Below are 27,243 nucleotides of genomic sequence, written 5' to 3'. Positions count from 1 at the left end.
GTTATTTTAAAATGAAGGTTGTATCCATTCTAATGCTTGACACATAGAAAGTGCTTGATAAATACTGCCTGAATTGGTGAATAATAAAGAAGCTTGTTTCAATAATTTAAAATTGCTGTTTTAAAATAGATTTAATAATTTAGGTTTAAATCCAAATATAATATTTCTATTGAAAGTTTCTCTAACTTTTTTTCAAATTCGGTTATATATTTCACCACCATTATCAGGTGAGCAGTTAGGGAAGATTTCACATATACCAAGTGAATGCTTCCCTCACTCCTTTGTCCTTACTAATTTACTACTGTTTTTAGAATGGAAGTATGTGAGTGGTGTGGTCCTTATCTGTTGACAACTTTTGTTTTTAGAATAAAAAATATTTTGTTTATTAAAGACAATAAATGAAAGTCGCAGTTAATTAGAACCTAGATTTTTCTAATATTTCTGTGCATACTAACATAATATGTGTTTTAGTATACACAATATTCATATTGTAGTTTATCTATAATTAGTGTTCAAACTGTGGTTTGAATGAAATGGAAAATGAGGTAATTTGTAAGAGACGGATTGTGTTAATATTTAGGAACTCCTATCTCTAGTTTGGAATTTAAACACCTTAGCTGTAGGTGGGAAAGCAAACATGATATATAGCTCCAGGCTCTCTTCTGTATTAGACATCCCATTCTTCCTAGCCGGAGACCCAGAGTAGAAGTCAAAAGACTGACTGTAACTCTCTGGGTATTGGTTGAAAAATGCAGGCTGCATTAGCACTCTCCTTCCTCAACTTTCTGTGATAGTAAACATCCTTTAGTTTAACTGTTTTTTTTTCTTCACTCTAGGGAAGCCTTCATTGGTGGGAGGGTGAAAAAGTTTTTTGGAGGGAGGGCTTATGGGTCTTTGTGGGTGGAGAGAATACAGAAAGGGAAAGTTTGATACTGTTCACATCTGGAGAAAGAAAAGGATTTTTATGGTGCTCATATGTCATTACAATTACTAAATTGGGCTTCTCTTTCTAAAACTTGGCCTATTTTAAAATATTATGTTTAAATAGTATTAAAGGACCTTTAATATTATTGAACTAATACTAATTTCTACTTTAAAAAAAACAAGAATAATGTTAATTATGACATACCAAACATAAATCATTTAACCATGAAATGTACCAGGAAGAAATTCTTTGGATATTTAGCTGGTATGTTTGGTTAACAAAAAACTGAAATCAGAAAATCTAAGTGTTTTATAGAAATCACAGAATTTTAAAATTAGAGTACCAACTATTTCAGTCTTGGATAATTTTTGGAATTTAGAATATTCAAGAAGGTTCTCTGCCAAGATTTAAAGTTGAGAATCATGTTCTGATTATATGCTTGATAATCACATAGGAACTCAGTTCTTCCTGTGCGTTTTGTTTAGTCTCAAAGTTAGTAAACCTGGTATTACATGTGCCTAGTAAAGGATTTTCATTCAAGTTAATTTTTGATTGGTTAGTAATAGATTGTTCTGATTACAGATCTTTTGACAGAAGCAGGTGGTATACCAATTGTAATGTATGTGTATTAATTTTGAAGAGTAGGTAGCATTACAGTTCATTTGGTAAACCAGTGCTATTCTTATTGTTTTGATAACCTTCCATAATATAGTCAGGGCACACTGAAATGAGTTTTTGAGAATAAAATACTTAATAAAAATCTGTAAAACTAGTTTTAGATTTTGGTTTAGAAATACATATTACATTTTAGGTTTTTATTTAAAATCAGGTAGATGGGTTATTTTTATTTAAGAATTAGTGGTAGATGGATTGTTAAAATCATGTGTAGCCCATTTTAAATTAAAGGGTGTTTTATTATTTCTTTTTTTGTTTTTTGGGTTTTTTTTTTGGTGTACTTCCATGTTTACCTCATCATGTTGTATAAACTCTAGGGATTGAATTAATTTTAATAATAGAAATATCCATAAGAAAATAGGTCTATTTCAAGTGCTCTTTGGATGATGCCTAGTTTGGGCTATCTGTATAGATTCATCTCTTTTCTTTCCAGCTTTATTGATATACAATTGACATATATCACTGTGTAAGCTTAAGGTGTACAATGTGATGATTTGATACAAATATATTGTGAAATGTTTACCACAGTAAGGTTAGTTAACATATCCTTTACCTCCTGTCATTACCATTTTGTTATTGTTATGGTGAGAACATTAAAACTTTTATAGCAACTTTCAGGTTTACAGTACAAGGTTGCTAATTAAAGTTGTCATACTGCGCATTAGATCCCTGGAACTTACTCATCTTAAAAATGAAAGTTTGTGCCTTTTGACTAACATCTCCCATCCCTGCCCTCCCTTTCCCCTCAGCCCCTGGCAACTGCTGTTCAATTTTGTTTCTGTTAGTATGATGTTTTTAGATTCCACATATAAGTGGAATATATACATATAGTGGTTGTCTCTTTTTTCACATAGTGTAATGCCCTCAAGGTTGTCACAAATGTCAGGATTTCCTTCTGTTTTATAGCTGAATAGTATTCCATTGTGTGTGTATGTGTACATACACACACATATACACACATTTTCTTTATCCACTCATCCATTGATGGACACTTAGGTTCTTTCCATGTCTTGGTTTTGTGAATAATGCTGCAATAAATAGGGAATACAGATATATTTTCAAGTTAGTGATTTCATCATCTTCATATATATATATATATATATATATGTATATATATGTTTATGTATATGTATATATGTAACTCAATCATATGGTAGTTCTATTTTTCATTTTTTGTGGAACCTCCATATTCTTTTCTATAGTGGCTGTACCAATTTACATTCCCTCCAAGAATGCCCATGGGTTCCCTTTTCTCTGTATCTTCACCAATGTTTGTTCTCTTTCTTTTTTATGATAGCCATTCTAACAGATATGAAGTGATAGCTCATTGTGGTTTTGATTTGCATTTCCCTGATGATTAGTGATGTTGAACATCTTTTCATCAGTTGACCATTTGAGTTGTATTAAGTTCCTTATATATTTTAGATATTTACTCCTTATCAAATATGGTTTGCAGATATTTTCTCCCATTCCATAGGTTGCCTTTTTCATGTTGTTTTTTTGTTCACTCTAGGGAAGCCTTCATTGGTGGGAGGGTGAAAAAGTTTTTTGGAGGGAGGGCATATGGGTCTTTGTAGCTGTGCAGGATCTTTTTAGTTTGATTTAGTCTCACTTGTTTATTATTGCTTTTGTTGCTTATGCTTTCAGTGTCATAGCCAAGCAGTCACCACTGAGACCACCACCAGGAGCTTTTCCCTCATATTTTTTCCTTGGAGTCGTATGGTTTCAGGTCTTATGTTCAAGTCTTTAATCCATTGTGATTTGATTTTTGTGTACAATGTAAGGTAAAGGTCCAGTTTCATTCTTAAATGTGTGACTGTCCAGTTTTTTTGTTTTTTTTTTGACCCGTTTTCCCTGCACCATTTATTGAGGAGATTTCCTTTCCCCATTATGCATTCTTGGTGCCTTGGTTAAAGAGTAGTTGACCATGGGTTTATGTCTGGGCTTGTGATTCTGTTCCTTTGGTATATGTGTCTGTTTTTATGCTAGTACCATTCTGTTTTGATTACAATAGCTTTGTAATATATACAGTTGACCCTTGAACAGCATACATTTGAACTGCATGGGTCCACTTATACAGGGATATTTTTAGATTAATGGGAATCGTCTTTTGTGATTTGCAGTAATTAAAAAAATTATTTTCTCTAGCTTACTTTTTGTAAGAATACATTATATAATACATGTAACACACAAAATATTTGTTAACTAACCATTTATTTTACCAGTAAGGCTTCTTGTCAACAGTGGGTTGTTAGTAAAGCTTTTGGGGAGTCAAAGGTTGTATGTGGATATTTTATTATAGGGGGTGTTGATGCCCTTCATCCCTGCATTGTTCAAGGGTCAGCTATAGTTTGAAATCAGAAGCTCTGATGTTTCCAGCTTAGTTCCCCTTGCTTAAGATTACTTTGGTTCTTTGGGGTATTTTGTAATTCTGTATGGATTTCAGGATTTTTTTTTCTGTTAAAAATATCATGGGCATTTTGATAGGGATTGTGTTTATCTTTAATCAGTGACTTACAGTTTTTAGTATATAAGATCTTTCACATTGGTTAAGTTTATTCTTAGGTATTTTAGTCTTTTTGATGCTTTTGGAAATTAATCATTTTCTTAATTTCATTTTCAGATAGTTCATTGTTAGTATATAGAGTAGCAACTGATTTTTGTATCTTTCAAAACAATTTTTTCTGTGGAGTGTTTAGGTCTTCTACATATCATATCTTGTCATCTGTAAACAGATAGTTTTATGCTTCCTTTCCAGTTTGGATGCCTGTTATCTTTCTGGCCTTATTGCTGTGACTAGGACTTTCAGTACTATGTTGAATAGAAGTGGTGAGAGTGGGCATCATTGTCTTGTTCCTGTTCTTAGAGGAAAACTTTCACCTTTTCATCATTGAGTGTGATAACAGCTGTGGACTTGTCATATATGGCTTTTATTGAACCATCCTGGCATCCCAGGGATAAATCCCACTTGATTATGGTGTCTGATCTTTTGGAATTGGTTTGCTGGTATTTTGTTAAAGATTTTTGCATTTATGCTCCTCAGGGACATTAATCTAATGTTCTCGTAGTGTCCTTGTCTAGCTTTAGTATCAGAGTAACACTGCCCTTGTGAAATGAGTTTGGAAGTGTTCCCTCTTCTTCAGATTTTTGGAAGAGTTTGAGAAATTGGTGTTAATTCTTCTTTAAATGTTTGGTAGAATTCACTGACAAAGCCATCTGGTCCTTGGCTTTTATTTGTCAGAAGGTTTTAGTTATTGATTCAGTTGGTGTATTGTTTTCTCAGTTTTAATTTCTAGAAGAGTAAATATTGATAGTGATAACCCACCCAAACTAAGGCTCTAGGGTTGGAGGAAGGGAGGGTGGTTATCTGGCACTTTCTTAAGAGTGCAAAGGCTTCATGAGACCAGAAAGTTTGAGAACTATTGCTTAATAGTATTCCATTGTATGATTATACTACAGTTTATTTGTACATTCCATCGTTGATAGATGTTTGGGTTGGTTCTATTTTTGGGACTTTATGAAAAGCTATGAATGCTCCTGTGCATATCTCTTAGTGTACATATGGACACATTTCTGTTGGGTATAAACTTAGGAGTCGAATTGCATGATCATTGGATATACACGTGTGTAGCTTTCCAAAGTAGTTGTCCTGTTTTAATTTACATTCTCATCAGAGTTATGCACATTCCATGCTTTACATCCAAATAAGGAATTTTTAATTATGCAGAGAAATTAGAGAAAAATTCTTAAAGTCATACCAGTGTTCAGTTTGGCAGTATAGCAGAGGGAGTAAAAGCTTCTTTCCTATTAATTATAACTTGGTTTAAGTGTCAGTTGTGTCTCATACTAACTGAGACTTGAACCAATTACTCAGACTTTCTAAGCTTGAGTTTCCTTATAGGTAAAATGGGTGGTTGTAGTAAATACCTCACAGGATTTGTTGGGAAGATTAAATGGGGATACCAGTGAAAAGCACTTAGCATAGGCCCTGCAGCATAATGCCAAAGGGAAAAACAGGCTGAGAAAGCTATAGTGAGTGAAAGAAAAGCACAAAAATGTGTCAGCACTCTTTGTTCTAACTTTCTGGAAATAATTATTTAGGTTTTAGATGTTATCATTGCTACATAGCAATAAACTGTTTAGAAATACTTGCATACTAGAAAAAGTTGTAAAAGAAAAATAGTACAACGGACAGTTATATTCTCTACCTAAATTTGGTTACTGATAATGGTTGGCTATTAATAATTTACCATTTTCTGTATCATTTGTGCACACTGCATATGTGTGTGCCTACAAGATTTTTTTCTGAACCTTTTGAGGATAAGTTATGTACATCATGGCTCTTTACCCTTAAATACTTTAGTTTTTATTTCATGATAATAGGAATAATATCTTACACAGTCACAATACAGTTTTTAATTTCATTAATTTACATTGATACATTACTACCTTTACCTAATGTATTGTCCATGTTCCAGTTTATTAGTTGATATACAACCATGCTCTTTATAGTATTTTTACCCTTTCCAGTACACAATTCAGTTCATGTGTAGGTATTACATTAGTTATTATGTCTCTATTGTCTCTCATTTCCTTTTTGTTTATTCATTTTGACATTGATATTTGAAGAATATGGTGCCTCCCTATACCCCTTTTAAAAAACAAACCTTTCCTCATTTTGTATTTGTTTGGTGTTTCCTCTTGATTAGATTATGCATTTTTGGCCAAAATTCTGCATAGATGATGTTGTGTCCTTCTGTAAGTATTACATGTAGAGAAACACCTGTTAATCATTGGTGATATTAATTTTGATGACCCATCGAAGTATTATCTAGTTTCTCCACTGTATAAGTGGTTTGTTTTTCTTCCCTTGCAACTAATAAGTTGTGTGTGAGAGATAACTTTGAGATTATGCAAATATACTGATTCTCATCAAAATTTTCCCCCGAGTTGAAGTTGAGTACCCACTGAAAATGATTCATGCCTGGCCTTTTTTTTGAAGTACCTCTTTTCTTTTGGGCATAACAGAGTTGTTCTATGTTCCCGTTGTAGCTACCCTGCCCCAGCCGTGTGTTCAGCCATTTCTCCCAGGAGCCCTGGTTTCTTTTAGTAGAGAATGGTATTTGAGACCAAGATCAAGATGCTAAGAGATCTCATTGCTACTGGAATGTCTTTGCTGCTTGGCCCTTTTAGTGGGCAGAGCTAATAAATACACACATGTATATGCATAGAGCATACACATATACATATACAAAAATACATTTACATGTGAACATGAAAAGATGTATAGTTTGGAAAGCATGATTTTACTCCAATATTTCCAATTCCAGTCCAACATTATGTGACTCTATTATGTCTTTCCCCCAGTTGTACATCTTCTTTCTTACACAGTAAGAATTTTAGCTCATTTGCTCAATCCTGTAATACATCTAAAGTAGTTTCAGAATTGCATTGTCCATATTGCTATAATAAAAAAAATACAAAATAGTTCAGAATTTGTTTGTACTACTTCTCCCCACCCTGCCTAGGAGATAATAGAAAAAATATATATTGGTTTCTGTGCCTGCCTTCTGGCACAGAGCTCCTGAAACCATTGTAAATTCCTAAGTGATAACAGCATTAGGAGCATCTCTTGTTCTAATATTGGTCTTCCAGAAACCCTTGTGAATTCCTAAGTGATAAGAGTACAAGGAGCATCTTTTGTTCTAATGGAGCAACTGTGGGTGGGATCCTGAATAGTGGCTGGTCACCAGAAACACCAAGCCATGATTAGAAGCTTGGAATTTTCAGCCCCATTCCCCCATTCTCCAGAGAGAAGAGGGGCTACAAATGGGATTAATACTTGACTGTGCCTATGTGAAGAAGCCTCCATAAAATCACAACAGTATAGGGTTCAGGGAATTTCCAGGTTGGTGAACATGTTCCTGTCCTGGGAGGGTGACACACTCCAACCCCATGGGGACAGAAGATCTTGCACTCTGGACCTTCCCAGACCTCGCCCTATGTATCTCTTTATCTGGCTGTTCATCTATATATGTGCTTTGTTATATCTTTAATAAACTGGTATACATAAGTAAGTGTTCCCCTGAGTTCTCTGAGCTGTTTTGGCAAATAATCAATCCAAGGTGGGGGAGATCACAGGACGTAGCCAAGTTAGACAGAAGTTGTGGATAATATGGGGACCTACTATTTGTGATTAGCATCAGAAGTAGAGGACAGTCTCAGTTAAGACTGAGCCCTTCACTGGTGGTATTTGATGCTATCTCCAGGTAGGTAGCGTCAAAATTGAGTAAATTGTAGGACCCTGAGGTGGTGTCACAAAATGGCTTTGTGTAGTTAAAACTCCCACACATCTGTTGTCGAAAGTGTTGTGAAAGTGGTAGTAGTGTGAGAGTAAAGGAGAAACACAGGAGAACTAGATTTTTACTTCTCACTGCCTAAGACTAAAAATATATGGTCAAATTCTGTTTATAAGTTTCTTAGTTCCTTTCTGACTTCTTTCTTTTGGTGTGCATATTGTACGTATTTGAAATGCAATTAGTTCCTTTGCTTCACTTCCCTCTTCGTTCTGTTTGATTTTAATTTTTTGAGTATATATGATGTTCACATGTTTTCTTAAAACTGTTTAAAAAATTATACTCTGAAGTATCATTTTTTCTTCTATCCCTTAAACTCTGTCCTCCCTACCTTTGTAGGTAACCAACTTTATTATTCCCTAGTTTTATCCTTCCTGTTTTCTTTTGTAATAAACAGATATATGTATATGACTTGTTGTACTTTGCTTTTTTCCACTTAATATCACCTAGAAATCACTCTGTCAGTTCATAGATCTACCTTCCTTATTTCTTCTACAGCTGTACAATAGTCCATTGTATGCACCATAGTTTATTCAACCAGTACTCTATGCACAGCAGAATTTTTTAATGAAACATTTACAAATTCTTGAAATGATTAAGAAATGCAACAAAATGCAAATACAATTTGAGTCTTTAATGTATCCTGCATTTAATTTTACAATCAAACTGTAAAAATTTAAGATCTGTAGTCAAGAAAACAGAATAACTGATGATTCACTATGTTGTGCACCTGAAACCAATATAATACTATATATCAACTATATTTCAATTGAAGAACAAAAAGACCAGAGGACCTTTATTATAAGCCCCAAGAGTAATAGTCAACTTCTGAAGTACAGAGTATGGGTGGTTACATCACTCTTTATTTTTTCTAATCTCATAATTTATTGCCATTGATTTGTTATAATACGGAGAGAAGAAATTGAGGATGGAAAGAAGGAAATATTGCAGATGAAGATCAACAATTTTCATTTTATTTAAAGTTGACTAAAACTAGAGAGAGACAGCTTTGCACTTTGCTGTGCTGTCACTCGGAAAAGCCAAAGTACAGACAATGGGAGTGTAATATAGCAGAGGCAAAAAAGCAAGGTTAATCCAGGCATAATTAAGGGTTAGTGGTATTATGAGTTGGCATATTCCTCTCTATAATGCTAAGTATTTATTTATTGGATAGTTTTCCATTTCTCATCTCTGCAAATGTTTGATACTTATATTAAGTAATAATTTTGTGAGGTACTTTAAGATAAATGTAAACTTAATTCAAAAAAATTTAGAGTTGTGATTGACAAAAATAGTTGCAACACAATTTCTGAAAGTAGGTAGATAATTTCAACTATAACAAAAGGAAGGCAAAGTTATGAAGAATTATTTTAAACATAATATGCCAGTTAAAAGAAACTTAAACATTTGTTTAATGTGGAAGATATCTAAATTGTAAACATTTAAAATTCAACACAGTACTTTGGGAAACATTGCCAATCAGCATTTATCAAAATGTTACATTTATTAAAATGTTAATAAATGTTAATTTATTTAATGTTAAGGAGAAAATCAGTTTCTAAGTATTAAGATATTTAGAATGTTATGAATGAAAAGTTTTCTTAAGATAAATTAGTTTTTGGAATTTATTCTTACTCAGAGCCTTCTGACAAGCCTTATGATCTTACTGTGGGTATTTATATAGGTGAGCAGACCATCATGAGATTTGTTTGTTTACTGAGCCAGTTTTTCCCACTCTGTGACACTAGTGGAACCAGACTTGATTATCCCTAATTCCTTTTAGGAAAATTCCAGGCAGGCATGCTTGGGAAGTCTTAGTGGTGCCATGGAAATGGTGCTAGATCAAGAATCAAGAGATCAGGGCTCTCAAGCCCACTCTGCAACTAAGATGTTATGTCAGCCTATTTGAGCCTTATTTTCTAGTCTGTAATGTGATTTATTTGTATATTTTTTCAAGTCCATTTTTCATATCTTTTGGCAGTTTGTATAAAAACATTTGGCTTTGGTAGGAATTAGGCTTATAAAGTATATAATATTTTTTACATTAAGGCTATATATACATGTGCAAAAGTGATGACAAAGTAGAGTTTCTAAAACTTTTAAGAACTTACTAGGATGTAAAACAGTTTGTGATAGACATTTTATTGTTAGTGTTATGCTACATGCTGGCCTATATACATGAATTCTAGGAAGACAGCCATATGCTCTGTAATGGAAGAAACTCCTGTGATCTAAAATGGTAGGGAAAATGACACTGGAAGAGTTCTGCTAATTGTAAAATTCAAAGACCTATGTAAAATGCTAGCCATCAAGCCTCTTTTGTTTGCTTATAGTGGCTGTTTTTGTGAAATTAAATAGTTCATTTATTCCATAGACATTTGTAAAGCAGGCTCTTCAGTTAGAATTGGGGGCTAGAGCAGAGAACAAGGTGAACTTGAACTTTACCTTTTTTGTCTTGAATTTAACTTTATGTAATGGAAATAAATAATAAGCAAGATACAGGCATACCTCAGAGATATTGTTGGTTTAGTTACAGACCACCACAATAAAGCAAATATCACAATAAAGCTAGTAAGATGATCTTTTGGTTTCCCAGTACATATAAAAATTTATGTTTACATTGTACTGTAGACTATGAAGGGTACAACAGCATTATGTCTAAAAAAAGTGCATATCTTAATTTAAAAATGCATTATTTCTAAAAAAATGCTAACCATCTGAATTTTCAGGGAGTCATCGTGTTTTTGCTGGTGAAGGGTCTTGCTTTGATGTTGATGGCGGCTGGCTGATCAGGCTGGTGGTTGCTAAAGGTTGAGGCTGCTGTAGGAGTTTTGTAAAATAAGACAATAGTGAAGTTTGCCACATCGATGGATTCTTCCCTTCTTGAACAACTTCTCTGTAATATGTGGCACCATTTGATAGCATTTTACCTATAGTAGAGCTTCTTTCAATATTGGGGTCAACCTCTCAAACCCTGTAGCTGCTTTATCAACTCCTTTGTTGTCATTTCAGAGTCTTTACCAGGAGTAGATTTCATCTCAAGAAACCGCTTTCTTTGCTCATCCATGAGAAGCAGCTCCTTATCAGTTAAACTTTTATCTTGAGATTGTAGCAGTTCAGTCATATCTTCAGGCTCCACTTCTAATTCCAGTTCTTTTGCTATCTCTACCATATCTGCTGTTACTTCCTCCACTGAAGTTCTTGAACTCCTGCAGTTCATCCATGAGAGCTGAAATCAGCTTCTTCCAAATTCCCGTTCTTGTTGATGCTTGACCTTTTCTCATGAATCAGGAATGCTCTTAAGCATCTAGAATGATGAATCCTTTCCAGAAGGCTTTCAATTCACTTTGCCCAAATCCATCAGAGGAATCACTATCTATGGCAGCTATAGCCTTAGGAAATGTGTTTCTTAAATAATAAGACTTGAGAATTAAAATTGTTTCCTTATCCATGGACTGCATAATACATGTGTTGCAGGAATAAAAACAGCATTAATCTCATTGTACTTCTCTATCAGAGCTCTTGAGTGATCAGGTTCATTATCAGTGAGCAATAGTATGAAAGGAATCCTTATTAATTTTTTGAGCAATAGGTCTCAACAGTAGGCTTAAAATATTCATAAATCATGTTGTAAGCACATATGCTGTCATTCAGACCTTGTTGTTCCATTTCTAAAGCATAAGCAGAGTAGATATAGCATAATTCTTAAGGGCCCTAGGAATTTTGAAATGGTAAATGAACACTGGTTTCAACTTAGTCAACAGTTGTACCAGCCCCTAACAAGAGTCAGTCTGTCTTTTTTTTTTTTTTTTGTTATAATTAGTCTACAATTACATGAGGAACATTATGTTTACTAGGCTTCCCCCTTCACCAAGTCCCCCCGACAAACCCCATTATAGTCACTGTCCATCAGCATAGTAAGATGCTGTAGAATCACTGCTCGTCTTCCCTGTGTTGCACAGTCCTGCCCGTGCCACCCTCCCCACATTATACATGTTATTCATAATGCCCCCTTTCTTCCCCCCACCTTATTCCTCCCCACCCATCCTCCCCACTCCCTTTCCCTTTGGTAACTGTTAGTCCATTCTTGGGTTCTGTGTTTCTCCTGTTGTTTCGTTCCTTCAGTTTTTTCTTTGTTCTTATACTCCACAGATGAGTGAAATCATTTGGTACTTCTCTTTCTCCACCTGGCTTATTTCACTGAGCATAATATCCTCTAGCTCCATCCATGTTGTTGCAAATGTAGGATTTGTTTTCTTCTTATGACTGAATAATATTCCATTGTGTATATGTATCACCTCTTCTTTATCCATTCATACTGATAGACACTTTGGTTGCTTCCATTTCTTGGCTATTGTAAATAGTGCTGCGATAAACATAGGGGTGCATCTGTCTTTTTCAAACTGGGATGCTGCGTTCTTAGGGTAAATTCCTAGAAGTGGTATTCCTGGGTCAAGTGGTATTTCTATTTTGAGCTTTTTGAGGAACCTCCATACTGCTTTCCACAATGGTTGAACTAATTTACATTCCCACCAGCAGTGTAGGAGGGTCCCCTTTTCTCCAGAACCTCACCAACATTTGTTGTTGCTTGTCTTTTGGATGGTGGCGATCCTTACTTTTGTGAGGTGATGTCTCATTGTGGTTTTAATTTGCATTTCTCTGATGACTAGTGATGTGGAGCATCTTTTCATGTGTCTGTTGGCCATCTGAATTTCTTCTTCAGAGAACTGTCTGTTCAGCTCCTCTGCCCATTTTTTAATTGAATTATTTGCTTTTTGTTTGTTGAAGTGTGTGAGCTCTTTATGTATTTTGGATGTCAACTCTTTATCGGATCTGTCACTTGTGAATATATTCTCCCATATTGTAGGATGCTTTTTTGTTCTATTGGTGGTGTCCTTTGCTGTACAGAAGCTTTTCAGCTTGATATAGTCCCACTTGTTCATTTTTGCTTTTGTTTCCCTTGCCTGGGGAGATATGTTCATGAAGAAGTCGCTCATGTTTATGTCCAAGAGATTTTTGCCTATGTTTTTTTCTAAGAGTTTTATGTTTTCATGACTTACATTCAGGTTTTTGATTCATTTCAAATTTACTTTTGTGTATGGGGTTAGACAATGATCCAGTTTCATTCTCTTACATGTAGCTGTCCAGTTTTGTCAACACTAGCTCTTGAAGAGGCTGTTATTTCCCCATTGTATGTCCATGGCTTCTTTATCATATATTAATTGACTGTATATGTTTGGGTTAATGTCTGGAGTCTGTGTTCTGTTCCACTGGTCTGTGGCTCTGTTCTTGTGCCAGTACCAAATTGTCTTGATTACTGTGGCTTTGTAGAACAGCTTGAAGTTGGGAAGCAAGACGCCCCCTGCTTTATTCTTCCCTCTCAGGTTTGCGTGGGCTATTCAGCATCTTTTGTGGTTCCATATGAATTTTAAAACTATTTGTTCCAGTTTGTTGAAGAATGTTGTTGGCATTTTGATAAGCATTGCATTGAATCTGTAGATTGCTTTAGGCAGGATGGCCATTTTGACAATATTAGTTCTTCCTAGCTAAGAGCATGGGATGAGTTTCCATTTGTTAGTGTCCTCTTTTATTTCTCTTAAGAGTGTCTTGTAGTTTTTGGGGTATAGGTCTTTCACTTCTTGGTTAAGTTTATTCCTAGGTATTTTATTCTTTTTTGATGCAATTGTGAATGGAATTGTTTTCCTGATTTCTCTTTCTGTTAATTCATCATTAGTGTATAGGAAAGCCACAGATTTCTGTGTATTAATTTTGTATCCTGCAACTTTGCTGAATTCAGATATTCTAGTAGTTGTGGAATGGAGTCTTTAGGGTTTTTTATGTACAATATCATGTCATCTGCAGATAGTGACAGTTTGACTTCCTCTTTACCAATCTGGATGCCTTTTATTTCTTTGTTTTGTCTGATTGCCATGGCTAGGACCTCCAGTATTATATTGCGTAACACTGGAGAGAGTGGGCATCCCTGTCTTGTTCCCGATCTTAGAGGAAAAGCTTTCAGCTTCTCATTGTTAAGTATGATGATGACTATGGGTTTGTCGTATATGACCTTTATGATGTTGAGGTACTTGCCCTGTATACCCATTTTGTTGAGAGTTTTTATCATGAATGGATGTTGAATTTTGTCTAATGCATTTTCAGCATCTATGGAAATGATCATGTGGTTTCTGTCTTTCTTTTTGTTGTTGTGGTTGATGATGTTGATGGATTTTTGAATGTTGTACCATCCTTGCATCCCTGAGATGAATGCAACTTGATCATGGTGTATGATCCTCTTGTTGTATTTTTGAATTCAGTTTGCTAATATTTTGTTGAGTATTTTTGCATCTGTGTTCATCAGAGATATTGATGTGTAATTTTCTTTTTTTGGTGGGGTCTTTGCCTTTTTTTAGTATTAGAGTAATGCTGGCTTTATGGAATGAGTTTGGAAGTATTCCCTCCTCTTCCATTTTTTGGAAAACTTTAAGGAGAATGGGTATTATGTCTTATGTGTATGTCTGATGAAATTCAGCAGTGAATCCATCTGGTCCAGGGGTTTTGGTCTTGGGCAGTTTTTTGATTGCCAATTCAGTTTCTTTGCTGGTAATTGGTCTGTTCAGATTTTCTGTTTCTTTCTTGGTCAGTCTTGGAAGGTTGTATGTTTCTAGGAAGTTGTCCATTTCTTCTAGGTTTTGCAGCTTGTTAGCGTATAGATTTTCGTAGTATTCTCTAATAATTTTTTGTATTTCTGTGGGTCTGTCGTGATTTTTCCTTTCTCATTTCTGATTCTGTTCATGTGTGTAGATTCTCTTTTTCTCTTAATAAGTCTGGCCAAGGGCTTATCTGTTTTGTTTATTCTTTCAAAGAAGCAGCTCTTGGTTTCATTGATTTTTTTCTATTATTTTGTTGTTCTCAATTTTATTCATTTCTTCTCTGATTTTTATTATGTCCCTCTTTCTGCTGACTTTGGGCCTCATTAGTTGTTATTTTTCCAGTTTCAATAATTGTGACTTTATAGTATTCATGTGGGAATGTTCTTCCTTCTTTAGATAGGCCTGTATTGCTATATCTTTCCTCTTAGAACTGCCTTCGCGGTGTCCCACAGATGTTGGGGCTTTATGCTGTTGTTGTCACTTGTCTCCATATATTGTTCGATCTCTGTTTTAGTTTGGTCATTGATCCATTGATTATTTAGAAGCATGTTGTTAAGCCTCCATGTGTTTGTGAGCCTTTTTGTTTTCTTTGTACAATTTATTTGTAGTTTTATGCCTTTGTCATCTGAGAAGTTGGTTCGTAGAATTTCAATCTTTTTGAATTTACCAAGGCTCTTTTTGTGGCCTAGTATGTGGTCTCTTCTGGGAAATGTTCCATGTGCACTTGAGAAGAATGTGAATCCTGCTGCGTTTGGGTGTAGAGTTCTGTGGATGTCTGTTAAGTCCATCTGTTGTACTGTGTTATTCATGCCTCTGTGTCCTTACCTATTTTCTGTCTGGTGGATCTGTCCTTTGGAGTGAGTGGTGTGTTAAAGTCTCCTAGAACAAATGCATTGCATTCTATTTCCTCCTTTAATTCTGTTAGTATTTCTTTCACATATGTTGGAGCTCCTGTATTGGGTGTATATATATTTATAATGGTTATATCCTCTTGTTGGCCTGACCCCTTTATCATTATGTAATGTCCTTCTTTATCTCTTGTTACTTTCTATTTTTGAAGTCTATTTTGTCTGATACCAGTCTGCTATACCTGCTTTTTTCTCCCTGCTGTTTGCATGAAATATCTTTTTCCATCCCTTGACTTTTAGTCTGTGTATGTCTTTGGGTTTTAGGTGAGTCTCTTGTAAGCAGCATATAGATGGGTCATGCTTTTTTATCCATTCTGTTACTGTGTGTCTTTTGATTGGTACATTCAGTCCATTTGTATTTAGGGTGATTATTGAAAGATATGTACTTACTGCCATTGCAGGCTTTAGATTTGTGGTTACCAAAGGTTCAAGGTTAGCTTTTTTACTATGTAACTGTCTAACTTAACTCACTTATTAAGCTATTATAAGCACAGTCTGATGATTCTTTATTTCTCTCTCTTGTTATTCCTCCTCCTCCATAATTTTTATGTTAGATGTTTTATTCTGTGTTTTTTTGTTTCCTTTGACTGCTTTTGTGAGTAGTTGATTTTATTTTTGGCTTTAGTTAGTATTTGGTTGGTCTGCTTTCTTTGTTATGATTTTATTTTCTCTGGTGACATCTATTTAGCTTTAGGAGTGCTTCCATCTGGAGCAGTTCCTCTAAAATACTCTGTAGAGGTGGTTTTTTGTGAGACAAATTCCCTCAAGTTCTGCTTGTCCTGGAATTGTTTAATCCCTCCTTCATATTTAAATGATAATCATGCTGGGTACAGTATTCTTGGTTCAAGTCCCTTCTGTTATATTGCATTACATATATCGTGCCATTCTCTTCTGGCCTGTATGGTTTCTGTTGAGAAGTCTGATGATAGCCTGACGGGTTTTCCTTTGTAGGTGACCTTTTTTCTCTCTCTTTCTGCCTTTAATACTTTGTCCTTGTCTTTGATCTTTGCTATTTTAATTACTATGTGTCTTGGTATTGTCCTCCTTGGGTCCCTTGTGTTGGGAGTTCTGTGGTCCTCCATGGTCTGAGAGACTATTTCCTCCCCCGGTTTGGGGAAGTTTTCAGCAATTATTTCTTCAGAGACACTTTCTAACCCTTTTTCTGTCTCCTCTTCTTCTGGTACCCCTATAATGTGAATATTGTTCCATTTGGATTAGTCACAGAGTTCTCTTAATATTGTTTCATTCCTGGAGATCCTTTTATCTCTCTCTGCCTCAGCTTCTCTGTGTTCCTGTTCTCTGATTTCTATTCCATTAATGGCCTCTTGCACCTCATCCAGTCTGCTCTTCAGTCCTTCCAGTGATTGTTTTATTTCTGTATTCTCCCTCCCAACTTGATCCTTTAACTCTTGTGTATTTCTCTGCAGATCCATCAGCATGGTTATGACCTTTGTTTTGAAGTCTTTGTAGGGGAGATTGGTTAAATCTATCTCCCCAGGCTCTCTTTCAGGTGTTGTCTGGGTAATTCTGGACTGGACCAAATTCTTCTGTGTTTTCATGGTGATAGAGGTAGCTGTAAGCAGGTAGCATGTGTGTCAGCTGGGAGAGCAAAGTCCTTTCCTGCTTGCTGGTCGCCATGCCCCTCCCTGATGCCTGTGTCAGTTCTCTGCACATTGGGAGCAGCCATCGTGGCAGCCCAGAGCCCTGAGGGGGGAGGCAGGTGCACCCGGTGTGCTCTCCTGCGTGCATAGTGCCCCTTTGTGCTCTGTCCCAGCTTCCTCTGCGTGCACCAGCAGTCCCGGTACTGGCCCGGGATGCTGCGTGCCAGTAGGAGGCTCTCGGCAGCTGCTGTGGGCGTGGCCACTCCTAGGCTGCTCCGCCAGGTCCACGCGAGAAGTGCAATGAACGGCAGGCTGTTTAATCCCTGTGCGGGGCTTCAGAGCTGCGTTGCCACCCAGGGGGTTAGGGCACCTGAGGTTCCCTGGGATTCCCAGCTGCTGGGCTGAGTGTGCTGGGGCGATTCCGTCCAGCTGTGACGCCCCTGTCACTTTAAGACTTTGAAAAAGTACTCACTTTTCTTTTGTCCCAGGGATCCGGCTGCAGGGACCCGCTCGCAGATTTTACTTCTCTGTTTCCCTGATATCCAGCGCACCATGCAAAGTGTGTCTGCACTCCCAGTGCAGATCACTAGGGCTGGGTATTCAGCAGTCCTGCGCTTCCACCCCTGCTCCAACTCCTCTCCTCCTGCCAGGAAGCTGTGGGTGGGGTGAGCACTCGGTTCCCTCTGTGCCGCGGCTTGTATCTTACCCCCTTTGTGAGATGCCGAGTTCTCGCAGATGTAGATGTAGCCTGGCTGTTGTACTATATCCTCTGGTCTCTCTGTTAGGCATAGTTTTATTTGTTGTATTTTAAAATATATATATGGTTTTGGGAGGAGATTTCAGCTGCCCTACTCTCGCCGCCATCTTCCCAGATCCCTTTACCTTGTACTTTTATGTTGTGGAGATGGCTTCTATCCGTAAACCTTAGGAACCAAACTCTGCTACCTTCAAACTTTTCTTCTGCAGCTTCGTCTCCTCTCTCAGTCTCATAGAACTGAAGAGAGTTATTGTCCAGATTAGGCTTTGGCTTAAGGGAGTGTTGTAGCTAGTTTGATTTTTCTCTCCAGACTACTTAAACTTCTATATGTCAGCAATAAGGCTGTTCTCTTTCATATCATTTTATGTGTGCACTAGAACAGCACATTTAATTTCCTTCAAGAACTGTTCCTTTGCCTTCACAACTTTGCTAACTGGTGCAAGACCTAGGTTTTGGCCTGTCTTGGCTTTCAACATACCTTCCTCACTAGGGTTAATCATCTAGCTTTTGATTTAAAGTGAGGGCTGTGCAAGTCTCCCTTTCACTTGAACACCCAGTGACTGTTCTAGGCTTATTAATTGGCCTAATTTCAATATTGGTGTGTCTCAGGGAATAGGGAGGTCCAAGAAGAGGGAGAGAGTTGGGGGAATGACTGGTCAATGAAGCAGTCAGAAGATATACAACATTTATTGATTAAGTTTGCTATCTTATATGGGCACAGTTTGTGGCACCCCAAAATAATTACAGTAGTAATATCAAAAATCACTGATCACAAATCACTGTAACAAGTATAATAGTAATGAAAATTTTTAAATCTTGCAAAAATTAGCAAAATGTGACGCAGAGATACAAAGTGAGCAAATGCTGTTGGAAGAATGATGCCAGTAGACTCAGTCGATGTAGGGTTGCCATAAGCCTTTAAATTGTAAAAAATGCAATATCTGTGAAGTACAATAAAATGAAGTATAATAAAACAAGGTATGCCTTTATTTACAAATAATTATGTACTGTGAAGAAAAAGAAATAGTAATGTGATAGAAAGTAATGAGAGAGAGAGAGAGAGAGAGAGAGAGAGAGAGAAAGAAAATCATCAGGAACCAGGACTCAAATATTCAAGTGGCCAGCTAGACAAAGACCAGGAAGATAAAAGGTAGAGAAACCACTTGTGTTGGAAAAAGATTGATATGCCAAAAGAACAGAAATAGGGCAATATAGGGATAACAACCAGTTGAGGAAAGGGAAGAGTACCTTGAGATGGGTTTGAGAATACAATCATGTGGGCATTGACTATGATAAGGAGGTGAGATTTTATTCCAAGTGCAGTGGGGAAAATAAATCAAGGGGTTTAAGCAGAGAAAATTATTTGGAGATCAATCCTGTCTTTGTGTGGATGGGAGTTAGAGGGAATCAAGAACAGAAACAGACTATTAACAGTTTTGCAGTAGAGAGAGAATGGCAGCTTAGACAATGTTCAGCATTCAGTGGAGATGGAAGAAGTGAACAGAACTGGTATAACAGGTAAGATTGACCAAATTGGCTGGTAGAACTGTATATGAGAGATAATGGAAATATTCTCAATATAAATTTTAAAAACAAAATAGTATTTAAAATTATTATTTTAAAACATAATATTTAATGCCAGTACTGTTGTAGTAAATAATTTCTTGACAATTTTATCATTTTTATTTTGTTTGTTTTGTTTTTTTAGGCTTATGCATCAGGATGTGACATTGTCATCCTGGGAAGTGATTTTGAAAGATTACAAATAATCCCAGGAGCTAAACATGGAAATATTCAAGTGGGATGTGTAGACTGTTCAGTGCAACAAGGCAAGGTTTGTAATTCTCTGGTAATGTGAAATAAGAGTTTGGTTTTTGTTAGGATAGTTTCTAAAGTAAGTATTTCCTATTTAGACATTTCCTTTGTAGACAATGTAGCTACAAATTTCTTTGACTCTCTAAGATTCAGAGTAGAGAGCAAATTTCCTAACTCTCTCAGGTGTATCTTTAAATTGTTAGGAATTATGTTATTATGTAATTTTGAAATATAGTATAATCTTCTCTATGAGTTGACCAAGAATTATAGCAGTTATTAAGTGTAGAACAAATCTAAAGTTTAGTTATTTAAAAATGGATTGGATTGAGGGAAAGGAGTTTCAGTAAATCTTCAATATACAAATAAACTGAAGGACAAATCATTTGCTAGAGTCATTCTTTCTCAGTAAACAGTTGTCTCTGTATAACTGCTGGGTAAATTTTGTGCTAAAATGAAGATAAAGTCTTCTAAACCTTGTAATTTTTTATTAATTTACTTCATACCTGTAAGAAAAGTGAAAAGTTTTATCTGGACTTGTCTGTATATGAAAAGTAACAAGTGACCTTGAAAAACAGCAACAGCAACACAAGGAGCAGGACATATGATTCTGTATCCCGTCCGGCACCATCCTGTGTGGTCCTTCGTCAGGTTGGGCATCGTCCCATGAGGTTCTGTGTCAGGTCAGGCACACTCCCAGGTGGCGCCAGAGCTGGGGGAGCACAACCTGTGGGCAATGCAGTGCAACTTAATACAGCATCATGTAGTTATAGGTGGACAGGCCCAGGTTTAGTTATAGATAGCCAGCGCCAAACTTGCAAAGTGATTTAGTTTTTTTGCTAGATGTTTGAATATATTGTTTAACTAAATGATTCCACCAGAATATTCTGTGTCAGGATTCAAATTGAGCTCAAACCCTTTTTGAAAATCCAATTTTCTGATAAACCTGCCTGTCTGAAAAGTTAGCTCCTAGGACCTAGTTTAAAAATACTCAGTAAAGAAAGTTTTAGCTCTTGCAATCTTTACTTACTAGTTGGACTGCTGTTCTTTCGTTATATTTGTGTCCCTTCCCTTTAATATAGTTAGAAGTGTCTGTCATCTATCTGTCTTTTGTTCATGCCTTTCATTATCACTATAATACAATGATCTTTATTATGGAGTGCCAAAAGTTTTTTTTAAAATTAATTAATTTATTTATTTATGAAGGTATCATTGATATACAATCTTGTGCTCAGGTTTCACATGAGCCACATTGTGGTTACTACATTCCCCTGTTATCAAGTCCCCACCACATACCCTATTACAGTCACTGTCCATCAGCATAGTAAGATGCTATAGAATCACTCCTTGTCTTCTCTGTGCTACAGTTCCTTCTCCATGCCACCCCCTATATTATGTGTGCTAATAATGTTTTCCCCTTATCCCTCCCTTTCCACCCACCCTCCCTAGTCCCTTTCCCTTTGGTAACTGTTAGTCCATTCTTGGGTTCTGTGAGTCTGCTGCTGTTTTCTTCCTTCAGATTTTGCTTTGTTGTTATACTCCACAGATGAGTGAAATCATTTGGTACCTGTCTTTCAATGCCTGGCTTATTTCGCTGAGCATAATACCCTGTAGCTCCGTCCATGTTGTTGCAAATGGTAGAATTTGTTTTCTTCTTATGGCTGAATAGTATTCCATTGTGTATATGTACCATATCTTCTTTATCCACTCATCTACTGATGGACACAGGTTGATTCCATTTCTTGGCTATTGTAAATAGTTCTATGATAAACAAGGGATGCATATGTCTTTTTGAATCCGTGATCCTGTTTTCTTAGGGTAAATTCCTAGGAGTGGAATTCCTGGGTCAAGTGGTATTTCTATTTTGAGTTTTTTGAGAAACCTTCATACTGCTTTCCACAGTGGTTGAACTAATTTACATTCCCATCAACAGTGTAGGAGGGTTCCCCTTTCTCCACATCCTCGCCAGCATTTGCTGTTTGTCTTTTGGATGTTGGCCATCCTAACTAGTATGAGGTGATATCTCATTGTGAGGGTTGGAAGGGAAAGCTCTTTTGTGCTTCCTGGTCTTTGCCATGTCTGTCTCTGCTGTCAGAGCCATTTAACTGAGTGCAGGGAGAATCCTCTGTGTGAAGCTGTGTAGTTGTTGTAGGCAGGGCTGCCCTCCGGCTGGTTGCAGCAATGGCGGGGACAGCAGGTTTGTGCTCAGGTACCAGTGGGGGTGGGGCGGAAGAAGCGTCAGGCTGTAATTTACATTTCCCTCGTGATTGGCGATGTGGAGCATCTTTTCATGTGCCTGTTGGCCATCTGAATTTCTTCTCTGGAAAAGTGTCTGTTTGGATCCTCTGCCCATTTTTTAATTGGGTTATTTGCTTTTTCATTGTTGAGGTGGGTGAGCTCTTTTTATATTTTGGATGTCAACCCTTTATTGGATATGTCATTTATGAATATATTCTCCCACCCTGTAGGATGCCTTTTTGTTCTACTGATGTGTCCTTTGCTGTACAGAAGGAAGCTTTTTAGCTTGATTTAGTCCCACTTGTTCATTTTTGCTTTTGTTTCCCTTGCCCGAGGAGATATGTTCATGAAAAAGCTGCTCATGTTTATAATCAAGATAGTTTTGCCTATGTTTTCTTCTAAGAGTTCTATGATTTCATGACTTACATTCTCTCCTTTGATCCATTTCGAGTTTACTTTTCTGTATGGAGTTAGCCTGTAATCCAGTTTCATTCTCTTACATGAAGCTGTCCAGTTTTGCACACTAGCTGTTGAAGAGACTGTTATTTCCCCATTCTATGTCCATGGCTCCTTTATCATATATTAATTGGCCATATATGTGTGGGTTTATATCTGGGCTCTCTATATATTCTGTTTCACTGATTTATGGATCTGTTCTTCTGCCAGTACCAAATTGTCCTGACATTGGAGAGCATAATCCCCTTCCCCTCCCTCCCTGCTTTATTCTTCCTTCTCAGGATTGTTTTGGTATTCAGGGTCTTTTATGCTTCCATATGAATTTTAGAAATATTTATTACAGTTTGTTGAAGAATGCTGTTGGTGAGATTATATTGAATCTGTAGATTGCTTTAGGCTGGATGGCCTTTTTGGCAATAGTAATTTCTTCCTACCCAAGAGCATTTGATGTATTTCCATTTATAGTGATGCTAGCTTCAAAGAATGAGTTTGAAAGTATTTCCTTCTCTTCTATTTTTTGGTAAACTTTAAGGAGAATGTGTATTATATCCTTTCTAAATGTCTGGTAAAATTCAACAGTAAACCTATCTGGTATGGGGGTTTTGTTCTCAGTTAGTTTTTGATTAGTGATTCAATTTCATTGCTGATAATTGGTCTGTTTAATTTCTCTTAAGAGTATCTTGTAGTTTTCAGGTTATAGGTCTTTCACTTCCTTGGTTAGGATTATTCCTACGTGTTTTATTCTTTTCCATGCAGTTGTGAATGGAATTGTTTTCCTGATTTATCTTTCTGCTAGTTCATCTTTAGTGTATAAGAGTGCACCAGATTTCTGTGTATTAGTTTTGTGTCCTGCAACTTTGCTGAATTCAGTTATTAGATCTAATAGATTTAGAGTGGATTCTTCAGGATTTTTTATTTACAATATCATGTCATCTGCAAACAGGGACAATTTAACTTCTTCCTTACCAATTCGATGCCTCCTATTTCTTTGTGTTCTCTGATTGCCATCGCTAGGACCTCCAGAATTATGTTGAATAAAAGTGGGGAGAGTGGGCATCCTTGTCTTGTTCTGATCTTAAAGGAAAAGCTTTCAGCTTTTCACTGTTAAGTATGATGCTGGCTGTGGGTTTGTCACATATGGCCTTTATTATGTTGAGGTACTTGCTCTCTGTACCCATTTTGTTGAGAGTTTTTATCATGAATGGATGTTGAATTTTGTCGAATGCTTTTTCAGCATGTATGGAGATGATCATGTGATTTTTGTCCTTCTTTTTATTGATGTAGTAGATGATGTTGATAGACTTTAGAATGTAGTACCATTCTTGCATCCCTGGGATGAATCCCATTTGATCATGGTATATGATCCTCTTGATGTATTTTTGAATTTGATTTGCTGATACTTTGTTGAGTATTTTTGCATTTATGTTCATGATGGATATTTGTCTGTAGTTTTCTTTTTTTGTGGTGTCTTTGCCTGGTTTTGGTATTAGAGTGATGCTGGCTTTAAAGAATGAGTTTGGAAGTATTTCCTCCTCTTCTATTTTTTGGAAAACTTTAAGGAGAATGGATATTATGTCTTCTCTAAATGTCTGGTAAAGTTCAGCAGTAAACCTATCTGGTATGGGGGTTTTGTTCTCACTTAGTTTTTGATTAGTGATTCAGTTTCGTTGCTGGTAATTGGTCTGTTTAGATATTCTGTTTTTTCCTGGGTCAGCCTTTGAAGTTTGTATTTTTCCAGAAAGTTGTCCATTTCTTCTAGGTTATCTAGTTTGTTAGCATATAATTTTTCATAGTGTTTTCTAATAATTCTTTGTATTTCTATGGTGTCCATAGTGATTTTTCCTTTCTCATTTCTGATTCTGTTTATGTGTTTAGATTCTCTTTTTTTCTTGATATGTCTTGCTAGGGGTTTATCTATTTTGTTTATTTTCTCAAAAAACTAGCTCTTGGTTTCATTAATTTGTTCTGTTATTTTATTCTTCTCAATTTTATTTGTTTCTTCTTTGATCTTTATTTTATCCCTCCTTGGGCCTTACTGACTTTGGGCCTCATTTGTTCTTTTTCCAGTTTCAGTAATTGTGAATTTAGACTGTTCATTTGGGATTGTTTTTCCTTCTTCAAATAGGCCTGCATTGCTGTGTACTTTCCTCTAAGAACTGCCTTTGCTGCATCCCACATATTGTGCTCTTGTTTTCCTTGATCTCTGTTTTAATTTGGTCATTGATCTATTGATTATTTAGGAGCATGTTTTTACGCCTCAATGTGTTTGTGAGCTTTCTTATTTTCTTTGTACAATTTATTTCTAGTTTCATACCTTTGTGATCTGAAAAGTTGTTTGGTACAATTTCAGTCTTTTAAAATTTGCTGAGGCTCTTTTTTGGCCTACTATATGATCTATTCTGGGAAATGTTCCATGTGCACTTGAGAGGAATGTGTATCCTGCTGCTTTGGGTGAAGTGTTCTGTAGATACCTGTTAGGTCCATGTGTCCTAATGCGTTGTTCAGTGTCTCTGTCTCCTTACTTATTTTCTGTTTGGTTGATCTGTCCTTTGGAGTGGGTGGTGTGTTGCAGTCTCCTAAAATGAATACATTATGTTCTCTTTCCCCTTTTAATTCTTTTAGTATTTATTGTACATATTTAGGTACTTCTATGTTGGGTGCATAGATATTTACAATGGTTATGTCTTCTTGTTGAACTGACCCCCTTATCAGTATGTAATATCCTTGTCTCTTGTTATTGTCTTTATTTTGAAGCCTATTTTTTCTGATACAAGTACTGCAGTGCCTGCTTTTTTCTCCCTATTAGTTGCATGAAATACCTTTTTCCATCCCTTAACTTTTAGTCTGTGTATGTCTGGGTTTGAAGTGAGTCTCTTATAGGCAGCCTACAGATGGGTCTTGCTGTTTTATCTGTTCTGTAACTCCATGTCTTTTGATTGGTGCATTCAGTCCATTTACATTTAGGGTGATTATCGATAGGTATGTACTTATTGTTATCGCAGTGTCTGTATTCATGGTTACCAAAGGTTCAATGACATATTCTTTACTATCTAGCAGTCTACCTTAACTCACTTATTATGCTATTATAAATACAATCTGAAGATTCTTACCTCCCCCCCCACTTCTTTTTCTTCCTCATTTTCTCATTATGTTAGGTGTCATATTCTGCACTCTTTGTGTATCCCTTGACTAACTTGTGGGTTCCTGATTTAATTTTGCATTTGATTAGTAGTTAATTGGTCTACATCCTTTTCTGTTGTTTTATTTTCTCTGGTGACAGCTATTTAGCCTTAGGAACACTTCCATCTAGAGCAGTCCCTTTAATATACACTGTAGAGATGGTTTGTGGGAGGTAAATTCCCTCAACTTTTGCTTATCTGGGAATTGTTTAATCCCTCCTTGTAATTTAAATGGTTATCTTGCTGGGTAGAGTATTCTTGGTTCGAGGCCCTTCTGTTTCATTGCATTGAATATATCATGCCACTCCCTTCTGGCCTGTAAGGTTTCTGACTGAGAAATCTAATGATAACCAAATGGGTTTTCCTTTGTAAGTGATCTTTTTTCTCTCTCTGGCTGCTTTTAATACTCTGTCCTTGTCCTTGATCTTTGCCATTTTAATTATTATATGTCTTGGTGTTGTCTTCCTTGGGGTCCCTTGTTTTGGGAGATCTGTGGTCTTCCATGTCCTGAGAGACTGTTTCCTTCTCCAGATTGTGGAAGTTTTCAGGAATTGTTTCTTCAAAAACACTTTCTATCCCTTTTCCTCTCTTGTCTTCTTCTGTTACCCCTATAATACAAATATTGTTCTGTTTGGATTGGCCACACAGTTCTCTCAATATTCTTTCATTCCTAGAGATCCTTTTTTCTGTCTCTGCCTCAGCTTCTTTATATTCCTGTTCTCTAATTTGTTTAACATTCACCGTTTTCTCTACCTCATCTAATCTTCTTTTAAATCGCTCCATTGTTTTTTTATTTCAGTTACTGTGTTTTTTAAGGTATCTGTATCCCTCCTGAATTCGTCCCTTAGCTAGGGAATATTTTTCTGTAGCTCCATTACCATGCCTATGACTTCTTTTTTGAATTGTTTTTAGGAAGATTGGTAATTTCAGTTTCAGTAAGCCCTCTTTCTGGTGTTTGAGTGATTTTGGATTGAACAAGGTTCTTCTGCCTTTTCATAGTCCTGGAACGATGGGAGTGCTTGCAGGTGAGAGGCACAGGTGTCTGCTGGGAGGACAAAGTAACTTCCTCCTTCTTGGTCTGAGTCCCTCGCCTGTCTCTGCTGTCTGGGCCTGTTAGCTGGGTGCAGGGAGCGACCTCTGGTTTAATCCCCTACTTGTGGTGTGGAGGGCAGCCCTCAGGATGGCCTAGGCGATGGCGTGGGTCACAGGTGAGCATCATGGGTGTTAGCTGGGAGGGAAAGCCCTTTTGTGCTTCCTGGTTACCATGCCTGTCTCTGCTGTCAGGCCCAGTTAACCTGTGCTTCCTGGTTACCATGCCTGTCTCTGCTGTCAGGCCCAGTTAACCAACTGCAGTGAGAAGCCTCTGCGTTAAGCTGTGTAGTTGTTGTAGGCGGGGCTTCCCTCTAGCTGATTGCAGCCATGGCGGGGACAGCAGGTTTGCACTCAGGTGCCAGCGGCAGGGGAAGAAGTGTCAGGTTGCTCATCGTGGTTGAGGGACCTCGGGGCTTCATTGCCCACCAGGGGATGGAGCACCTGAGGCTCTTGAAAGTTCCCAACCTGCTGGGTTGAGTGTGCTAGGACAGTTCTGTCCACCTGTTTCTTCTCCTAAACCCTTGCCTTTTTAGCAGCCCTCTCACTCTGGCGAAGTCTTTCAAAGCACCTGCTTTTCTTTTGTCCTAGGGCAGA

At 36.8% G+C, this 27,243-nt stretch overlaps 1 protein-coding gene across 12 annotated transcripts in view; it reads left to right on the top strand.

Moving 5' to 3' along the window:
* Window positions 1-27,243, top strand: part of DMXL1 (Dmx like 1) — a 166,860-nt gene that overhangs the window by 3,367 nt on the left and 136,250 nt on the right. For all 12 annotated transcript variants that reach the window (XM_073221581.1, XM_073221580.1, XM_073221583.1 and 9 more), the window contains exon 2: window positions 19,581-19,706. In XM_073221581.1, coding sequence (XP_073077682.1) covers window positions 19,581-19,706 — 126 coding nt within the window. The remainder of the gene's footprint in view (window positions 1-19,580; window positions 19,707-27,243) is intronic.

The sequence above is a fragment of the Manis javanica genome, chromosome 14, assembly GCF_040802235.1.
Source record: "Manis javanica isolate MJ-LG chromosome 14, MJ_LKY, whole genome shotgun sequence".
NCBI lineage: Eukaryota > Metazoa > Chordata > Mammalia > Pholidota > Manidae > Manis > Manis javanica.
The sequence above is the reverse complement of the archived record's forward strand: the minus strand, read 5'-3'. Positions and strand labels throughout refer to the sequence as shown.